Consider the following 21,955-nt stretch of genomic DNA (forward strand, 5'->3'; position numbering starts at 1 on the left):
ACAGAGCCAAGAGTTGCTAGGAGACTCCATTCGCCTCCTTCCCTTTGGTAGAAGCATTGCAGCCACCTGATGCCTGTTCCCTCCCTCAGCACCGCCTGGATCCTTTGGTGGATTGGCTGTAGATTCATCTTCATTGAGTTGCATTCATGGAATGTCTGCTGGACAGAGGCCCTGGGGTAGAAGTTATAAGAAAGTAGGGTTGGAAAGCTCTGTTGCTAGCCTTAAGAAAGAAAACCTTAAAACTTTCTCCAAGCTTCTTTTTTGGAGGCATGGGATTATACCGATCATAGTTCTCGATTCCATCATCTGTAGACAAGGTCACACAACAAACATGCACAAATAAAGCTGGTACCTTCTGGATGCTCCCACTAAACGGCTTCAGGATGCCCGAGTTCTTCTTCACATCATCATAATTCGGGACTCCACCAATAAAAATGTCCGTGTTGCACTTAATCTGCGTGAAGCCTCCCTGCCAAAAGAGTAGACACGAAACACGGTATAGCTTCAGAAAAGATAGTCAAGACTACCAACTGGTAGACCTGGTACCCTGGGGATCCACCCCAAAAGGCTGGGGGGACTTCCACATTGGTTTGCATTGCCACTTACCCCCTGTTTGAATGTCTGTAAGTGTAGTAACCTCTCTGAGACTCTGTTTTACCATCTACAAAATGGGAACCCTAATATCTACCGCAGAAGGGTGTCATAGTGCATGTGGTAGACTGCATGACTGCCCACCAGTATTCAGCACTTCTCCAGAAGCACCCCTCTCCCTGCAGGAAGATCAGCTCCAATCTATTGATCTTGAGTGGGGCCAGGTAACTGGCTTCAGTCAATAAAACACGGGCAGAAGAGAAATGAATCATTTCTGCACAGAAGCTTTCAGAGCCAGAAAGGGGGGCTCATGGTGGACTCTCAGCCTGGGTGTCAGATTCAAGCTGCACCTGACCAGGGGCGCCTGGATGGCTCAGTCGGTTAAGCATCTGACTCTTGGTTTTGGCTCAGGTCATGATCCCAGGGTGATGCGATCAAGTCCTGCGTCGGGCTCCACACTCAGCAGGAAGTCTGCTTGAGATTTCTTTCCCTCTGCCCACCCCCCAAATAAATAAACAATATATATATTTTTTTAAAAAGCTGCACCTGACCACGGATGGACATGTAAGTGAGAAATAAGCCCTTATTGTAGCTGCTGCTATTTTGGAGCTGTTTGTGATTGACGTTGGCACAGTCTAGCCTCTCTTGGAGGCTGAGATCCTGCTTACTTAGCACTTTGCCCACAGTTGGATGCATAAGCAGCATTCCTGTCTGACCAGCTATTGTTATATTAGGCAGTGGTAAAGATAGAACCTCTTTAGGCCAAGAGAAAAGGAAGGCGTGGTGGGTGGGAGGCATTCCTTAACAACTACAAAGGGTAGAGAAATTCTTCTATTTTCCGAATTCTGAGAAAACTTCCCATGTTAACTCCCAGAGGTTTCCCTCTTACTGGTTATTTCAACAGCCTAAACTCTCATGCGTGGGCTAGGCATTAAGCTGTGTGTAATATTTAAGGTTTAAACTCCTTCAGATGTGAGCTGTAAGCAAAAAGTTAAAATGTTCTAACAATTAGAGATACATTGAAATTTGAGATCTCTGTGATGAATACTCTTTAGGTAATGTAAGTCAGGTCTCCTCTTATTCATGGTAAAAAGAAATATAGATAGTAGCAGCATTTAGTCATTAATTTAACCAATATTATTGGGCACTACTGTGTCCCAGGCACTAAATGCTGCACAAACAACAGGAAATAAGGAAGACCTGGTTCCTGGCCTCCAGAGGCTTACACGGGCAGGTGGGATTAGCTCAGCAAGGACTGTTCAGGGGACTCTGGATGCACATGGGCGGGAGGTGTCCCATATCCTACCCTAGACCCAGAGAGTTGGGGAGGTGGTCGAGGAAGAGTCAGAATTGTAGAAACTGGCCAAAGTCAGGGCTTGAGGGGAAATAGTAGGCATAGGGCAGAGGCAAGGAGGGACCAGATCCTGCACGCATAGAAATTTACCCTGTACCCAAAAAGCAGTGAGCTTTACGCAGAGAGAAAATAGTCCTATCTGTGTTTTAGGCAGATCACAGGCCAGAGGGAGGAGAATGGATGTGGCTCAGGTCAGAGTAGGGAAGGGGAGACAGGGAGGGCAGAGGGGAAGGTGCACCATCTCAGGGGATGCTCACAGTGTCCAGGTCCAGCCAGGTAACGGCAGGGAGGCCTCAACTGGAATATAGACAGCACCGCCTTCTGTCAATAACCTTTGGGCAGCTTCCAGAGTCCTTATTTAACTGGCCAGGGGTGGGGGGGGGGGGGCGGTGCTCATCAAAGAAGCGAAAGGGCTTTCAGGAATTCTAGGGCTGCCTGGAATACTGCCCCAGGCAGCGGCTGTCACCACACCCCCACAGGCACCCATCACGGTCACGTCTTAGCTCTTACCCAAAAGTTCAAATCGGCTAATAAGAGGAAAGAAGGAAGGCTGCAGGGTCACAGGGATTTCAGAGAAATAGGCTGTTTTGAAAAACCTTTGAGTTATAGTTGTATCCAGGGAACGGGACCCGGCCTCCTGGGGTGAGCTCTGCTTCCTTTTGGTTGCTCATCAGAATCCTCCCCCACCTACCTCCTGTTGACCAGAGGCAGGCCCACAGCTGCCCCACCCACGGGGAACCGCAAGAGAAAAGCGAATAGACCCCACCAAAATGAGGCTTCGTGTCTAGATCTGCCACTTCTATTTAGCTGGAAGTGGATGGAAAATCTGAGCAAAGCCACTGGTTAGGGTTTTCTGGAGCCCTCAGAAGCACATCCCTTCTTTAAGTCTGGCTTAGACTCAACCCTGGGCTGTTGGTATTTCTCAGCTGAGCAACCCAAAGTTCAGTTTGGCTTTAGTGTGGACACTTAGGAGCTGACGTCCTGGGTTAACCCCCAGAAGTGTTCGCTAACCCCACCCATCTCTAAGCTCTAAGACCACTATTCTTAATATCATTGCTCTATAACCAAAAGGGTCAGCCATGCCTTTGAACGTGGTATGGGCAGCTAGCTGGGGAGCAGAAACCCCTGGAGGAAGATGTGATTAAGGCTCAACTCACTGAGATCAAGCATGGGGCCTTCCACTCCTGTCTCAGAGCTACCTCAAAATAAACAAACAAAAAACCACCTCACATGTACCCAGAATAGCTACACCTTTACCCACATGTTTATATTGCTTTCCAGGTGGGAGCTGCACTCCAGCTTCCGTCTGTTCCAAAAGCCAATAGGGAAGCACTGGTTCTACCATACTCGTTTAATTCTCATTCTCTGATATGGTAGCAATAGAAATTCTGAGGTATGGTTTTTACCTTTGTGTTGTCTCTTCGCTGTAGAATTCCAATGGTAAATACCATGACCTGAAAAGTTCCTTACTTATAATCAAAGGCCTTAATCCTACTATCTACAAATATCCCCATTCTGAACTTTTGTTCCTTTTGTACAAATGTTTGTAACTAAGGCCTACAGAGATACAAGGCTTTTTTGAATTTATATTAAATCAACATACAGTCAAGTCTATAGTTGTGAATTTCTACTTCTATCTTGGACTAAATTCAGCTGTTAGAATTTTCTGGCTCATACCAGAAGTGATTCCTGTTCTCCCTTTAAAATCCATCTCCCTCCCTCCCTTTCTTTCTTCCTCCCTCTCTCCCTCCCCGACTCCTTCCCTGTTTTCCTTCCTTCCCTCTCTCCTTCCTTCCTTCTTTCCACAAATACGTATAGAACATTTTCTAAGTTTGAAGGGTGCTCACCTCTTGAAGCAGAACCCAGTTTGGGATTCTTCTAATCCTGAGGAGGTCCTTGGTTCTGACAGGACCTCCTACCACTGCCATCCCTTATGCTGGCCTCCGGACATATGTGTGTTCTTCCTTTTTTCTTCTTCAACCCAATACCTCTTTCCTCACCAAAAGTCTCCTTTTCTTCCTTTTCTTTTTTCTACCAATCCATTTTCTTAACAGAATACCGACATTCTTTAATGTCCTCTTTAAATTTGGAGATATACAGGGCGCCTGGGTGGCTCAGTTGGTTAAGCGACTGCCTTCGGCTCAGGTCATGATCCTGGAGTCCCTGGATCGAGTCCCGCATCGGGCTCCCTGCTCGGCGGGGAGCCTGCTTCTCCCTCTGACCCTCCCCCCTCTCATGTGCTCTCTCTCTCATTCTCTCTGTCTCAAATAAATAAATAAATAAATCTTTAAAAAAAAAAAAAAGAAAGAAATTCTGTGCTCTGAGGTCACGAGAGTACTCAATTAACTAATAATAAGTCAAGCTGTGTAGTGTTAACCGGATGCCGGGTACCGTTGTGTTTTATATATATAGCTATTCTAATTTGCACAACTCTGTGAACTAGGCCCATTATCATCACCATTATCCCCATTTTATAGATGAGAAAACACAAACTTGGTCAAATGACCTATCTGAGTTGACACTACTGATAAGTAATGGAGCTAGATCTGCAACCCAGGAGCCTGGCGTCAGAGCCGTGTTCTTGTCAGATGTGTGACCCCCCACACCGATGGCCTGCCCTCCAAGTCCGTGTCCTGACCTACCACATTAGACACTGACTCGAACAAAGGCAGGGATTGGTGGTAGGGGTGGGGGTGACAGGCAATATTGTAAATGCCAGACTTGTATTAGCTCACTTAATCCTCGCAACAACCGTAAGAGACCTCCCCCATTATTACCCCATTCACAGCTCAGGAATAGAAACGCTAACTTGCCCAGTGGGGAGCTTGGGTGTTAAGCGAGGCAGCCTGGCACCGGGGTCCATGTACTTAACCACTACACCGCTGCTCTTCTCGCCAGGACGGGAAGAAACCAGTAACCCAGTTCCTCGTGTGCCCTGCTTACCTCTGCCATTGCTTCCACCACCTTCTGCTTATCCACTTGTAAGATCCCATTCTTTGCTGTGCGAGACACGTGCAGGTCGTGCCAGTGGCCCAGGGTGAGGGGGTCTTCACTCCTGTCGAAGGAAGGAAACTAAGCGTGGGTAAGCATCACTGGTGTTGCGGATCATGCTCATGAATCCACCTGGATGCAACCAATGCCAACCTCAGATGCCTCATTTCATTCGGTCCAAAGAAAACAATCATTCCTGCTTCGTAAGCACAGCTGTGTGAGCTCCATCTATTGGACCCCTTTATGGTAGGAACATTGCAATTATTATTTTATTTATTTGTTCCAACAAGCCTGAAATGTGGGTCAGATGAGCCTGGTTTTCTAGATGAAAGGTGACAGGAGGGTGAGATGTGATCACAGCTGCACACAAGCTTTGAAAAAGAGTTACCTGGGCTCTGGTGTAAAACACAGATTCTTTGTTGTACTGATGTCTGCAGCATCCTTCGAAATGCAGAAAAAATAGGATGGATTGATGGATGGATGGATGAGTGGATGGATGGATGGATAGATGGATGGATGGATGGTTGGATAGATGGATGGATATAAGGATAGCTAGGCATGTGATAAAGCAAATATAGCAAAATATTAATTGTAGATGGCAAATGGGAGGTATAAGGATGTTTACTATATAATTCTTCCAACTTTTCTATATGTTTGAAATTTCTCATAATAAAATGTTGAGGGGGGAGGAATTCCATATTGTCTGATATTGTGAAAAGGATTAAAGGTACTTTAAAAATCCAATTATTAATTCCAGGTGGAAGCGCTTAAAGTTTAAATGTTATCAATAGGAGTTTTACACATTACTTTGGATAGTGAGGTATGCAAGAAGAGTATAATTATTGCATTTGTATTTCTAACAGTGTCTAATTCATGGCCTTCACTGAACCTCCCAATTATTTTTTGATCCTGGACCATCTTTAGAAAACTGTCAGGAATACCAATGGGCACAATTATCGAAAGGTCTCCACCCCCTCACTTGATTTTTTTTTTTTTGCTCTGGCTAATGTTTTTGTGATTTGTCCTTAGCAATTAGAATTTAATCACCTTGGCTAAATCGATATGCAATAAAGAAACCAGAGGCGCTCTTAAAGCAGCCCCGTCTCCGTGATAAGTCACAGCGCCTTGGTAGCGTTCTTATCCTGCCGAGGTCATTCTCTGTCAATACCTGCCTTCCTCAGCATGCTGGTATTGATCCCAGCCATCACAAGCTCATTGCAGTTGCCTCGATTTTTGAATCAAGTTCATCATGAACTTGACCACCTTATCCTTTTCCTAAAGTTAAAATGATTTGGCCAATTCCACAATTTCCTGTGGTTCCGGCTTTCAGTGAATGTTCTTAATCAAGCAGGAAGTCTTTGAAATGGTTTTCAAAATAAACATCTTGCAAAGGGGCGCCTGAAACACCTACAGTAATCATTGTTGTCAGGTTACACTGGAGAGGGGAGGGGACAGGGGGTGCTTTGCCCCTTGGACACTCTGAGCACTTGCTTCCTTTTCATCACAACTAATACGCAGAATCCTTTTTCCAGGCGCTTTCCTGCCAGGCAGGAAGACAATAACTCACGTTTAAAATAAATAAAAAAAATAAAACCACCTCTTGTCTCAAAGAGGCACAGAATTATGAAAGAGAGACATGCTGGACACTCAGGTCCTATCTGTCTGTGACCCCACAGCTGGAGCTGTCTCCGTGGAGACGTGGGGTGTGGGGGGCCATCCATCCAGGAGGAGGGCTAATGAGCCCCGACACTCCCCTCGCTCTTTCTGGTTACTCCGTATCCAGGAGGAAGCCATTTGAAAACACAAGGTGATATTCAAGGTGTCTTTCCTTCTCAACTTGACAAATAGTTGCTTAGCTGTTTTGCATAATCATATGTAAATTGAATCAATTAAATACCCACCCACGTTGTCTTGAGACCTAGGATGTTTTTGCATAACCAGAGGTACAAAAATGTTCGTCCATGCCCCAAGGAAGGAAGTGTCACTGATGTGCACGAATTCAGCCACAGGACAAAAATGAACAGTCCTTCTTAAGAATTGTTGGAACCTAATGCAGTAAGCATTTCTCATCAGCCATGAAAAATGACCAGCAGTTAAGGGCGACGTATGGTCGTAACATCTCTCCCGCACGCTCTTCCTAAAAATGACAGTCCAGCAGTATGAATTACGATTGAACGCAGCCCGCAGTTTCCTTTAAGACAACCACCACCGACTGATTTCCTGCTGCGGGGCACCACTGAATGAAACATCGTAGTGAGTTTCAAAAGAGAATTCACCAAATGTAGGAACAAGGAGCATGTCTGCCTTTGATGAGCAGCCCTCTGGCTTGAAGGTAAAAACTACCATGGGAGCAAGATAGTGAGAATAGGGAGACCTAGACAAATAAGAACATCTGCCCCTACCATCCACAGGCTCTGAGGGAGTCATCAGAATAGTGACACACTGGATGGGAACAGTCGATCTGCTAAATAAATTAGTAGTACAAGTGAGATAACAGGAGGACAGGTTTGACAACCCGGGGCCAATTCTGCAGCTACCAGCAAGCACTTCACAAGCACCTAGTCACGGCCACGCTATTGAAACCACTCATCACACAGCCTTCTTTTTTTTTTTTTTTTTTTTTTAAAGATTTTATTTATTTACTTGAGACAGAGAGAATGAGAGACAGAGAGCATAAGAGGGAGGAGAGTCAGAGGGAGAAGCAGACTCCCTGCCGAGCAGGGAGCCCGATGCGGGACTCGATCCCGGGACTCCAGGATCATGACCTGAGCCGAAGGCAGTCGCTTAACCAACTGAGCCACCCAGGCACCCGTCACACAGCCTTCTTGAGCATCAGGGTCAGGGACGGGTCCCTGCGATGGTTCACTCAGTGCCAGGCTCTTACATGGAGAACGGTAGGAGACTCGCGAAATAACTGGTTCCCATCAAAGAAACAGGGCAAGAGGAGAGTAAACGTTAAAAGCCAGGTCACCAAGGACATTTCTGTTCATTCAATGTCTGTTAATACGTCTTTACTAGTCATCACGTATTTGCTGGGCGCCCACCGAGAGATGCTGTGAGCATGCGCAGATGAATTACACTGCATCACGCTTCTCCTGACGGCACCGAACGAAATGAAGGCAGGGTAGCCCCATCTGAAGCAAGCCCGTCTGCCATAGGTGGAAGCAGAGAGTCGCTCCCTGCTGGGGAGTTATCGGAGAAAAGGAAGTCTTGCCAGGAGGAAAGCATGAGCCATAAGGAAGCATGTTATCTGTAAACACCAGGACACATTTCAGAAAAGGTAACTGTGGAGGGAAGACAGGAAGAGTGCAAGCTCTTGGGACAAAGTCATCTTTTCCCCAAGTGGCCGCTGTTTAGCTTTTGGGGAGGGGGAGGCGGGCCGCTGCAGGTCTCAGCCCTTACCTGAGAACACCGGTCCCAGAGCCACAGTCAAAGCGGAACTCCACGTGGCCCCCCGCCATGTTGATAGACAGGAAGTCTTTGCTGGCTGTGTCATAGCTGTAGAGGAGGACGCCGTCACCCGAGTCCGGCCGAAACGTGATCTCAAACTCCGTGAAGGAGAGGTAATGCTGGGGCTCCAGGGGCCAGGGGGTTGCAGCATAGGACCTCAGGGCCTTGCTGAATTGAGGAATGATCAGGGTGAAAGCTGAGGAAAGAAGCACGTCATTAGAAATCCCTCTGTGGCAGGACCAGCCACGTTCTTTTCCTCCTGGGTACAGAGCGAAACTACATTTCCTAGCAGCCCTGAGTGAGTTGGCTGGTGTAGAATGTGGGTGGGAGTATTATACAGCACCCCAGATCTGGCCCCTCGAATTTCCTCATCTGTTGGCTGAATGCACGAAGCAGGGGCGTGGGGGATTCTAAGGCCCTGGCAGAGCCACTGGAAGGCAGGAGCCTGCACCCCTGAATGGCGTACCCCCCCAGCCCCCTACTGGCCTGCAGTGATGTGTCATGTGAGCAAGGATCAACCTTTATTATGTCAGGCTACAACATATGAGATGATAGGTACCAGCTTTGGCTTACCGGAACTCATAGGCCCTCTTCTAGGTGAAATGAGATTTGAGATTATACAGTGTTAAAAAAAAATTTGTCCCAGAATGCTGTCTTAGGTCCAAATTTGAATCACTAGTAAAAAATTAAAACATGTTCAACTCTGCACAGTGTTCCAAAATCTTTTAAGTCTTTAACATTTTCCATTATTATATGTGTGTGTTTGTGTATGCATTGTGTTTACATGTATATACACACATGTTGGTTTATACATGTATCAAGACCTATACAGACAGTCTGAGAGGTGGAATAATTCACTAGAACAGGACAAAGACAAAGAAACAAGGTGACTTTTGTCCCATCCCATTGTTAATGATTCTGTGTATATTTTCCCAACCTTTTCTCTGAAACTGATGGATATTCTACGGAGCATGAGCTACAAATGGTCTGATACAGACCATATGCACAGAGGTTTTTCAAAGTTTTTTGAGGGCCAAAAGAAGCCCACCAAAGCCTGGCCCAAGAGCATCTTAAAATGAACATATCTTTGGTTGGTTTGACACTTCAACACTCAAAGACACTCCAACCTGATTTTTAAAAAGGCGGGGGAGGGTGGTGCGGGGCATGCCTGGGTGGCTCAGTCACTTAGGCATCTGACTCCAGCTCAGGTCATGATCTCAGGGTCCTGGGATTGAGCCCCATGTAGGGCTCCCTGCTCAACAGGGAGTCTGCTTCTCCCTCTGCCTCTCTCCACCCCCTCCACCTCGTGCATGCTCTCTCTCTCTCTCTCTCAAATAAATAAATACAATCTTAAAGAAAAAAGATTCTCCCACGTTTCCCAATAATGCATAAACTTTAATCCCATAAACATGTATGGGACCCTGCTAAAAGCACACTGATGAACAATTACATCAACGTGAATTAGCGCAGACAGAGATCACAATCAACTTGCTTCTTTCTCACCGTCTTCACAGTGTCGCCCTTTAAATCCAAGGGGGCAGAGGCAAATGGAGGAGTCGGCTTTGACCGCCATGCAAGTGCCACCACTGATACACGAAGCTTCGTCACAGAGTCCGCTGCTGCATTCCCCTGAATACAGAACAGGAGTCACAAAACCGACCCGTCACGTGAGCCAGGCCGAGATGACGGTGCCGACCACGCCCACCGCTCAGGGCCCCGAATAAGTACAGTTCAGTTCCCACCCCTCTTCACTGGTGCCCCTGCACAGCTGGAGAACAGCTTTCAAGGGTAAGTGGAGTGCACCCTTCGTTTTAATTTGACTTCGCCTTGGTCTCTATGAAGAGCCACAGAATCTCCAAAACATGGTGGACACAATAAATCAAGCACTAGATTGTCAGACAATGTTATGACCCCCGACGAGGATGAATGAGCTGTTTCTGCTTTAATCCATCTCTCTCCTATTCCCACGAGAGAGTGTTTCAATCCCTCCAATGTCAACATGGCATTTCCGTTAAAAGCGTTCTAGTTTCTGTGGCCCCAATCACCTTAAGTGCTACCACCCTGTGGGTTCAAAGTTGAGGCAATAGTTGGGGACTGAAGCCATGTCTAACGGAGGACCTGGCCTGAACTGTCCACTCCTCTGTCTGGGGCAGGGAGGGGTGAGGGGGCTCCATAATACCTCAGCGTGTGCCTTCCAGAATCCCTATTTCTACCTCCAAGGTTACGATCGTATGGGAGACAGGAAGGTGGCCTGGAGTAAAAAGTGGTGAGAGACTCAACACCAGACGGGTCCATTCTCTTTACCAAACACATATCAGAGAGGCCCATCCAGGGCATACTTGGTCATTGTCAAGATCATCAGATGAAGGGGAAAGAAATGGACTTCTCCTACACTGCTTTTCTTCTGCTTCTTTGGTCTTCCTTTTCTCCTTGTATATAAGAAATAAATTGGACAGAAGGGCCACTATCTGGCCCAGAACGACATAGGTTGAGTACAAAACACTTCTTCCTGGGATGGGGGCTAAGGGGCACATCTCTGATGGAGGGGTCCAGCCCTGCACCCTGCAGACGGTGATGCTGTGCCCACTTCCCACCCCTCCCATGTTGGCCTGGTTGTGTCATCTCAGCAGGGCAAGCCTCTCGTCCTTTCCTCCTCAGTCCTCTGCATTTGTCGAGCGGATCCAGTCTCTGCTTCCATGCTCAGCCTCACTGGGAGGATGAGCCGGGCTGGGTATAGTATGCACCCAGGTGAGGAGGCCAGCCTCAGGGGCCCGTGACAGAGCTGAATTCAAGCCCTTCCAGATGGCTCAGCGCTCCGGCCAGGGTGGGCTGGTCTTGGCAAATTCCAGCTGGGGCCCCTGGAAGTTCAGGTCCAAGTGACGGGTGGTCTGCAGCCACAGCTAGAGAACGCAGCCAGCAACCTCGCTCCGCAGGGAGGGTGACGTGCATCCTCGAGAGCCAAACTCACAGGCCCCGTGCCCCCGCTGGGCTTGGCGGACTGCGACCCTTTCTCAGAGAAGGGCTGCTCCCACAGGAAGACGCGGGGTTCTTGGGTTATTTTAGATGCACATGGGAAAATATTACTTTATATATTTGCATTGTGACTATATTTCAAGAGGTGGGAGTAGGGTGGGGCAGTTCCTTGATGAAAGCGAGTTTCGGCAGGATTCTGCTGGCCGTGGTGTGCAAGTCAGATTGGGAGCACTGGTGTGGAAAGAGGAACGAAATCCTACGGGGAGGGAACCTGGGGCTGGACAGGGTGGTCGCAGAGCACATGGAGAGATAGCAAAGACACAGGGAAGAAAGAAATAGCCAGTTCCTTCTAGAGGTTGGAGGTGGAGGCAGACTCCAGCATAATGTCTGGGGTCCCAGCTGGGCCGTCTGAACGAAAAGTGGTGGGACGGGGCGCCTGGGTGGCTCAGTCGTTAAGCGTCTGCTTTCGGCTCAGGTCATGATCCCAGGGTCCTGGGATCGAGCCCCGCATCGGGCTCCCTGCTCCACAGGAAGCCTGCTTCTCGCTCTCCCACTCCCCTTGCTTGTGTTCCTGCTCTTGCTATCTCTCTCTCTGTCAAATAAATAAAATCTTAAAAAAAAAAAAAAAAAAAGAAAGAAAAGTGGTGGGAGTAGGGCGATGAGCAGGGCTGGGAGCAGGAACCGGTTGCTGGGGGGGGGCAGAGGAACTGGCCTCGCTCAGCTGAAGCCTACGGTGACTGTGCCAACATCCCTTGCTGAGCCCCGTGGGCACAGCCCCTGCACACGGGTGGGGGCACACTGGAGGGACAGCAGCGACGTGGGGGGTGACCCTGACACCAAGAGCGGAGGGGCTTCTTGAGAGAGGACAGGGAGAGGGCCCCGCGGAACTCCCAGGGAACCAGAGGAGGGTGAGGAGCCAGCAGAGAAGACAAAGGGAGAAAAACAGGCCAGTGGGCTCGGAGGACTCAGGGCAGGTTCCGGGAGCTCGGGGGCATCAGGAGCACAGAGAGAAGGCAGAGTTAACACTGCTGAGAAGTCTAGGGAGAAGAGCTGTGGGTTTTGGAAAGAGAGGGCCACACCCGGTTTTAGGAGAGCGATTTTGCTGGGCCGTGGGAGGCAGAAGCCCCATTGTAGGCTCACACGGGGGCCTGGAAGGATTGCGAGAGTCGGGTCTAGAAAGAGAGGAGAGAGGGGTCTGGGGTTCCTAAGTAGGGAGGGCAGCAGGACTACTGGCATGGCACGCGTTTCAGCAGGGAGGACCTGAGCAAGTGTGAATAAGCCAGGGCAGGGGGTCCATGAACTTACACAGAAACACATTAATCTTTATTTTCCCTCATTTCCAACTGCACTGTTTCCTTCAGTTACTAATGTAGGCAAGAAACCTCTAAGGATTAGCCGTTCTCATGGCCTGTGACCAACAGACCCGAGTTATTGTCACATCACATTCCACTTGTTGCAGATATCTCAAAATATCATTCATGCTAATTACTACTTTGAAATCATGGTAGCCATTGCACCCACTATTAAATGATCCTGTTTTCTAATGCTTTATAAAGAAGCACGATCCTATTATAATAACAAAGCTTAAAAAAACATTGTATAGCTTTATTTCAATGTAAGTGTTTCCTATCATGGATATTATTCTCTGCATTTAAAAACAACATTTTGAGGGGCTCCTGGCTGGCTCATTCGGTGGAGCATGCGACTTGATCTCAGGGTTGTAAGTTCGAGCCGCATGTTGGGTGGAGAGATTACTTAAAAATAAAATCTTGGGATGCCTGGGTGGCTCAGCCAGTTAAGCGTTGATTCTTGATTTTGGCTCAAGTCATGCTCTCAGGGTCGTGAGATGGAGCCCTGCATGAGGCTCTGAACTGGGGCATGGAGCCTGCTTAAGATTCTCTCTCTCCCTCTGCCCCTTCCCACCAAACTGCTCTCTCTTTCTCTCTCTTTAAAAAAAAAAAAAAAATCTTAAAAGAATAATAAAAACATCATTTTGAGAAGAGTCCATCAGCTTCACTAGACTGCCAGAGAAGTTCATGGCACACAAAAGGTTAAGAACCCTTGGGTGATTGAAATGATGATCCTGGTAGCAAGGTCCAGGGATGTAGGGAAGGATGGGTGCAGAGTAGAGATAAATAGGTTAGTTTTAGAAAGGAGGGAAACTTCCCACTCTGAGAGTAGGAGGAGGGAAGTTGGTTGCCAGGTCATGGGCCTAGAGTGCTGGCAGGACCTCATCATCAATATATAAAATCACTTTTGTTGACACTGAACCTACTAGATGCCAGTTTTTGTTTATGCAAGACAATGAAGTGAGGGCAGGAGAGAACTTAGGCCCCTGAGGAGAGAAGCGAAGGTGGAACATCATGGGGTGGAAGACATTAAGGACATGTGGGCAGGAGCAACGTCCTGCCCCTCATCCCCCAATCCATAACTGAGGCCTATCTATCTCCCCTACTGAAGATCTGTCAACTCAGTCCACCCTCTGCCACCACCACCAGCCTGGAGCAAATCGCCATTATCTCTGATCCCGACTGTTGCCACAGTCTCCCAGCCAGTTTACATGTTATCTCCTGAATACCATGTCCAATAAGCTGTCCACAGCCACAGGGATCTCTTCAACACACGGACTACATCATGGTACCCACCACCCCTTCATACTCCCACTGGGACAAGTCATTTCCTCTGCCTCTCTTGTCTGCTTTAAAAGAAAAATGCTTCAGATAGCAACTTTGCATTAAATCCTCAGAAAGCTTTCCCGGACCTCCAGCTCATACAATTCCCTTATTACACACTATTATTGTACTGTCACGCCTCCTTTTAACAATTACACCAAACTGTAATTTTACATTTACTTGTGTGGTTGTTTGATCAATCTGGTCTCTCCTTGTGGCAGCTACGTGAGGGCTGAGCTAGAATCCTGTTGTTCTTGTTCATTACTTTATCCCCAGCACCCAGCTTCATGACTGGCATTAAGCAGATGCTTAAATAAGTATCTTGAGGGAAAGAATGACTAAAAGACTGATAAGCCCACGGTGAGACCCATGGACACCTCCGACCTCTTGAGTCTCGAATAACATGGGAAGCTGGAGGAACCATGACTCTGCTACTGTCATTTCCTTCTTCTGGAAGCCTGTATCCCCACCAGAAATTCACTGCTGTTGGTATGAGCCCAGTCTTCCCCATGGTGGCACTGCATTTAATTTAAAAGAACGTAAATTTCTGGAGGACTAACTCAAAGTAAAGCAAGGATGGAGCCTGAGGAAGGATAAGCAGCCCTTTTCCAGCACGCCAGGGTGATAAATGGGAAAAAAATGAAAAAAGGCAATGTGACTGATGCCTGCCATTAAGGTTCATCATAAGGCTCAGAGTCATCAAAGAATCCAATAGGAGCTTCCGGGGAGCCCAGAGCCAGCAAGATGGGCCCGTCTGGTGCCATTGGCTCAATGGATAGGTTGGTTTCACACTACGTTAGAATTTAAAATGCTGCCAGAAATTGGTCCTTGCTCAACTTCGCAAAGTCTTAACTACCTGTCAGAGGAGACCACACAGCCTCGACACTACAGATCTGTCGTTCAGGGCTATTGCCCTGTTAGTTCAATGAAGAGAGAAAAAACAACTTAAACCCTGTTTAATGGGTGGAGTCAGGATTAATAATAATATCAATAGCAAGATATATTTACAACACATTTGTTATGTTCTTAGTACTTTATATGCGTCCCAACTCATCTGGACAAAGTCATCTTAGGAGGAAGTTACTAAAAAAATTCATAGGTTGAAGCCCTAACTCCCAATGTGACTGTATTTGGAGACAGGGCCTTTGAGAAGGTAATTAAGGGGAAATGAAGTCTTAAGGGTGGGACCTAATCCAATCTGACCAGTGTCCTTATAAGAAGAGGGAGAGACACCGGGGATATAGGAACCAACAAAGGCCATGTGAGGACACAGTGGAAGGATTGCCATCTGCAAACCAAGGAGGGAGGCCTTGGGAGAAACCAAACCTGCCACTGCCTTCGTCTTGGAGTTCCAGCTTCTAGAACTGTGAGAAAATAATGTTATTAAAACCACCGGTCTGTGGGATTTTGTTATGGCAGCCCTAGCAGACTAAAATGGTCAACTGAGTTAACCAACTTTAGAATTATCTATCTGCTCTCAGTGATGGAATAAACATCTTTATTGCTTTAAAAACAACCCTAGTCTTCTCAAAAAATTGTTGCTGGAGGGATGCCTGAGTGGCTCAACTGGTTAAGCATCTGCCTTCAGCATTCTGCCTTGGGGTCCTGGGATCCAGCCCCGCATTGGGCTCCCTGCTCAGTGGGGAGTCTGCTTCTCCCTCTCCCCCTTACCCTGCTCATGCTCTCTCTCTCTCAAATAAATAAATAAAATCTTTTTTTAAAAAAATGGTGCTAGAACAACTGGACACCCACATGCAAATCATAATATTAATCATCTAGACACAGACCTTACACCTTTCACAAAACTTAACTCAAATAGATCACAGACCTAAATGTAAAACACAAAACTATGAAACTTCTAGAAGGTAATGTGGATAAAAACCTAGATGACGTTGGGTAAGGCAATGCCTTTTTAGAGACAACACCAAAGGCACAGCCCTTGAAAGAAATAACTGATAAGTTTGATCTCATTAAAATTAAACATTTCTAATCTATGAAAGGCAATGTCAAGAGAATGAGAGGATAAGCCACAGACTTGGAGAAAATATTTGCAAACTACACATCTGATAAAGGACTGTTGTCCAAAATATATTTAAAAAAAAAACAACAAACCTCTTACAGTTCAACCATAAGAAAACAAACAACCTGATTTAAAAAAATGGGCTAAAGACCTTAATGGACACCTCACCAAAGAAGATATATAGACGGTAAATAAATATATGAAAAGATGCCCCACATGATATGTCATCAAGAAAATACAAATCACAACAATGAGATACCACCACACATCTGTTAGAATCCAGAACTCTGACAACACCAAATGCTAACAAAAATGTGGAGCAACAGGAACTCTCAAACATTCCAGGTGGGAATGCAAAATGGTACAGCTCCTCTGGAAGACAGTTTGGCAGTTTCTCACAAAACTAAACATACTCTTACTATGTGATCCAACAATCACACTCCTTTTTGGTATTTACCCAAAAAAGTTGAAAACTTATGTCCACCCAAAAAACCTGCACACTGATGTTTATAGCAGTTTTATTCATAATTGCCAAAACATGGGAGGCAACCAAGATGCCCTTCAGTGGGCATGACAGACATGCTTGTAGTACATACAGACGATGGAATATCATCCAGTACTAAGAAGAAATGAGCCATCAAGCCATGAAAAGGCATGAATGAAACTTGGATGCATCCTACTAACTGAAAGAAGCCAATCTGAGAAAGCTACTTACTATATGACTCCAACTATGTGACATTCTGGAAAAGGCAAAATCATAGAGAATATTAAAAAAATCAGTGGTTGCCAGAGGTTGAGGGTGGGGAGAGAGGGGCAGGATAAATGAGCAGAGCACAGAGGACTTTTAGAACAGCAAAAATACTCTGTATACAGACATCATAATGATGGATATATGTTATACATTTGTCCAGACGCACAGAATGAATGACACCACGAGTGAACCATAACATGAACTACGGACTTTGGGTGACACTTATGTGTCAGCACGTGTTCATCAGGTGAAACAAAGGTACCACTCCAGGGGCATGTTGGTCCTGCCAGAGGCCATGCATGTGGGGGCAGGGGGTATATGGGAAATCTCTGTACCTTCCTCTCAAATTTTTTGTGAACCTTCAACTGCTGAAAAAAATAAAGTCTTCATAAAAAAAGAAAATAGAAAAAAAGTCAGTCCTAGTTCTGCCTGCTCTTTTGGAGAAGTTTTATTTGACTTTTAGCGCCAGTTTCTTCATATAAAATAGGCATAATAATAATCATCGCTACCTCGTAGAGCTCGTGTGAGGAGTTAAGGAGAGGGCATATGAGAAAGTGTCAGACACAGTGGTCAAGAATTAGAATTTGGCCATTTCTCTTGGAAGCAGAGAGCCTATGAAGGTTCTTCTTGCATTATCGTGTTGGCTTTTCCACTGGACTGAGTGAGGAAGGGTGAAAGGGCTCAGTTGCTTGTTGCTTTGTTGGATGAGACCATGCCATGCTTCATGAAGAAGGCCAAGAGCAGTGAGACACAACCAAGGGTTTGGTGTGCTGTACTGTTTACCATGTCTTTGCTGGTCAGGCTCAGGTCATCATGTCTGCAAAGCACCAACCTCACCCCTTGGTCCCACCTCCCTCCTGAAGTTGTGCATTATTCAGTTGCCTAGGGTTGCAGTTCTTGAAGCTGCTCACTTCCCTGGCCCACACCAGAAAGGCGATCCCACGAGAGCACCCTGGCCCACTGCGCAGCCACTTACCCACGTCGGCCCCGCTGAGTGCCTTCCCTAGGGGCCAGGGCCTCATGTCGATACTCTTCCCATTAATGGTGAGTGACTGCACACAGCCTTGAAAGCCTCTGTTTGTTCCTGTTGCTCTGACCAACCAGTATGCACTGGGAGCCCCACCAAGATATAGGGGCGTCCGGAAGGTAATTTTACTGTACTGGCCCTTTAAGAAAAATGAACAGCTGTAACTCACAAACCAAAATTGAAAGCCAAAACACAACAGATTTTAATGAGGGGCATGGTTAAGATGTAGTTCACAGCCCCACTGCTCTCTTCCATCTGTGTTTATGTTTACAACATTGACCCACTGGAAAATTAAACCCATGGTTACTGTAGGAAACCCAGTGAGCTCCTCAGAGGGCTGTGTTTTGAGAAGGGATGGTTTTGGAATGCCTAGAAGGGAAGGGAAGGGAAGGTAGGTCAGAACCAAGAGCAACCCAACAGGCAGGGCACCATGCTGGGCATCCAAAAAAAACTTTCTCTTTCCAGTCCTGACACCAACCTACTGTGTACCTTGGATAAATCATAGGGTTTTTGCATGTCTCAAAGGGCGATCATGCTAATTGGGTGTATATGTGGGTTAACACTCACCTTTTCCTCCCCTAGTCACCCTTACACTATGTCCTGCAAGAAATGTTGTGTAGGGAGGCGGCAGGATTGCCACACAGATTGTGTTGCAAAATATTTTGAAATTTGCTCATGGATACAACTTGTGTGTGTGTGTGTGTGTATCTACAGTTAGGTAGGAACATTTCCAATCTTAGAGAAAACCACAATCTGGATTGCAGGTTTTGAGGTTACAAAATACAGACCTGAACATTAGGCAGGACAAAATTAAGGTGCCCTTCGTCATTTGTTGTTGTTGTTGTTGTTTTTTATTACAGAAATATCTTATTCATCTGGATTAAAAGGGGCTGGGGAAAAGCACGTTGCCAGAATTTATAAAAAGTCCAGAATGTTAGCCACTGAAATGTAATCTTTATCTTTTAGACTTTTGTTGCCAACAAATAGAACATCTAAACCATTACTTTATCTTTTCTAATGAATAGATAAAAATCATTTATAAATAGTATACTGAATATGAGCTAGGCAGCTTTAAAGTGCTTACAGTGAATTTTAAGGATTGTTCACCAACCACTGGGCATACTGCTTTCGTTAGATGAATTGAGTGCCCTATGGCTTATTTCATTAAGATCTTCAGAATTCACTCCTGGATCCTATCTTCACTCTGTTCCCTGATCCAGGACCACAGCAGGGGCCTGACAACCCAACCTTTTTTTTCCTTTTCTGGAACATTACATGTATTGTAGGGTGGGTGGTTCCTCTGAGCCTCCCTTACAACATCCCAGGCAATAGTCTGGTAAAGGTTGGACTTTACCTTCCTCTGACGAGGGTTGCTTTGGGTTCTGGAGCCTGCTTTGCCTGCTATGCAGAGAATTGGAAATGCCCTGGAGTTTGCCTTCCCCCAGCACAGCACTTAACAGTTTTTGTGGGTGCCAAAGTGTGAAAGTCCAAGTCCCTTGCTTTGGGTTGGGATCACTCTGAGATGTAACTTAAACTACAGAGTTCTCCTACAGAATCAGGCTGAAGCCAGACCTGGAAGAACTTTGTAAACCTTGATTTAAGACAGAGTCACTATCTCCCAAGACAGTTTACTAAACATTCCACAGCTGCTGTCCTGCTTTTTCAGCTTGCTAGCAAGTCCTGGTAGTAGGGAGGCAAAGGTTGCCCTGGGTAGCCATGAAATTATATGCTTCTTGTAATTAATTCTTATATTCATTAAAATTATAGACCCATAGGATTGGAAAATATACAGAAACTCATATAGTCCAAGCTCCCATTGACTTCTGGAGCCCTTGTGTATCCCCACCAAAAGGTTTTGGTAACATATTTTTTGAACACCCCCAAGGACAGGGAACCATCTTCTGAGATAGTCGGTTGCCTTTCAGTACACCTTTGTATGATTAAGTGGAGTTAAAATCACTTCCTTAGGCTCTCCCCATTCAATTTCACTTTGGGGGTCCACAGAGTAAGTCCTTCTTCCCCCAAACTCTCCCTCTCTGATTCTATGATGAAAAGGCACCATCCACACCTTCACCTTCTTTTCTCCAAACTAAACAATGCTCCTTCAATCAATCATTCTAGGGATTTCAGGTCAGTTTCCTGTTTCAATGACTGCCCTTTAAACATGCTCCTGTTTGTGGTCCTCCTGGAGTGCAATCACAGATCTGAATGCAAACCTCTTAGAGGATCTGAGTTACCATTAGAGCACTGGAGGCGATATACATAGCTACTAGAATATAATAGGATTATCACCTCCATTTTTCTAGATGCTATGTCTCTATTACTGCAACTTATAATTTCTTTAGCTTGTTGTTACCACATGGCTCTGTTTATTAACCTTTATTGAATTTCCTTGCTTTAAACCATAAGACATTTTCACATGTATTATTTCTATTACAGCTTCTCCATCTTATATTCATTGCTAGTATTCGGGATCCAAGTTCAAAGCTTCTTTATTCCTATCATACTTAATTGTAATCATATTAGGGCTATTGTCCTGGCATGGATGTGATTCTATAGTTCATTTATCCTGTCTTTTTCCCCTTAGAAATACATGCGTATATGCATAAGCAACCTCACTGGACTCATATTCAGTATATTTGGATTCTTGTTCCTTTGGAACCACTGGGATCCAAATTAATGGGAATCAGCAAGGCATGGCCCTTTATATAACATGTCTTGCCAGCAAAAAATAGTGAAAAGTCCAGGCAGGGAGGAAACCACACACATATACACAAAGGTCTTCTTGCTACATTTTTCCTCAGAGAATACAGACACCCACCTGATTATAATTACAGACTCGGTTCCTTGGCAGGTTGCTAATCCAAACTGTTTATTCTCAACAGGGTTCTAAAATTGCCCAGAGCATGACCAACATGTGAATACCTAGGTGATTTACTGAGTAGCCCAACAGTTAAATTGTTTGACCACTTCCTGTAATCATGGCCCCCCAAAATGGTAGAGGAAAGGATCATTCCTGCAGATTCAATCAAGTGAACTTTTCAGGACTGTTTTCTAAAGCCACATGGCAACACCCTTGCCTTAAAAGCAAGCTTTGTGTTTGGCACTAATAATGGCTTCTATTCTTCCCATCAGGGCCTTCTTCTGCCCCCCTGGCTTTGATGTCCTTGTGGCAAGAGGACATGGCCCTGAGCACAAGGCCAACCGCATGTTTCTGAGCCCCCACAGTGATGATGCCTCCAAGTTCAACTCTTCTCCTCAGGAGATGTGGGATGGATGGGTGCCCTGAGCATGCATCCTGCCACGTCGGCCTCAGTTCTCCGAGGGGGGGAGGGGGGGCCGGGGATGTTAATGGTGAGTGCTAGGTGGGCGGGCAGGGCGTGAGGCTCGCACTCACCTGGGACTGGCCTGACACCGGGGTGCCGTTGTTCAGCTGCAGCAGCCCTTTGAGCCCATCTCTGTAGAGCGTAACCGTGTGCCAGGCCCCTAGTTTGATTTTGCTTTCACTTATAATGATGGCAACCCCAGTTCCACAGTTAAACCTGTGGGGAGGAAAAGGAGAAAAAGGCTCTCTGATTAACCAGCTCCTTATGTGTTCAGACCCCACAGACAGCACTTCTGGGGCGATGGCTTCTTTGAGAATCAACCTGTTGGGTTATGTTTATGAATATCAAGAACCGTTTCGATCTCTCCACGGAAGAGCTAGATGCCTGCTCTCTGGGCCAGTCTCAGTCCAGTTATCTTTAATCTGCCCGTAGATGCTTCAGATGTAGGGCCTCCTTCAACCTGATTTCTCTGCAGCTTCAAAAAGGATGGGCACCTAAGATCCTCCCGCACTCCCTCTCAGTGCCTGCCAGATGCTTCAGGCGGATCCAAGGTACAGCAAATTAGAACTTGAGTCTTTCTGCTTCCAGGCATTTCTCTGGGGACTTCTCCCAACTCTCAGATGATGGGCTCAGCGATATTAATAAAATGTTAAAAACACAAGTCTCCACACTCATCTTGGCAAGCTGGCCAGCACTGCCATCTGTGTTCAGCTGTGCCCAAATGCAGGTGCAGTTTCCTCAGGGGGCCCCAGCTTTGTGGGGAGGTGTGGGCAGAGGGGGAGCAGTCTCAGATGATTGCT

The 21,955-nt window shown here is 46.3% G+C and overlaps 1 protein-coding gene across 3 annotated transcripts in view; it reads right to left on the reverse strand.

Annotated features, from left to right (window-relative positions):
- Positions 1-21,955, reverse strand: part of EGFLAM (EGF like, fibronectin type III and laminin G domains) — a 175,447-nt gene that overhangs the window by 24,436 nt on the left and 129,056 nt on the right. For all 3 annotated transcript variants that reach the window (XM_045862075.3, XM_045862085.3, XM_054504394.2), the window contains exons 12-17: positions 21,227-21,371; positions 17,779-17,968; positions 9,890-10,015; positions 8,339-8,582; positions 4,889-5,000; positions 353-469 (exon numbers count right to left, since the gene is read on the reverse strand). In XM_045862075.3, coding sequence (XP_045718031.1) covers positions 353-469; positions 4,889-5,000; positions 8,339-8,582; positions 9,890-10,015; positions 17,779-17,968; positions 21,227-21,371 — 934 coding nt within the window. The remainder of the gene's footprint in view (positions 1-352; positions 470-4,888; positions 5,001-8,338; positions 8,583-9,889; positions 10,016-17,778; positions 17,969-21,226; positions 21,372-21,955) is intronic.

Source organism: Mirounga angustirostris, unplaced genomic scaffold (assembly GCF_029215605.1).
Source record: "Mirounga angustirostris isolate CCGP_5_RB_7025 unplaced genomic scaffold, mMirAng1.0.hap1 SCAF_7, whole genome shotgun sequence".
NCBI lineage: Eukaryota > Metazoa > Chordata > Mammalia > Carnivora > Phocidae > Mirounga > Mirounga angustirostris.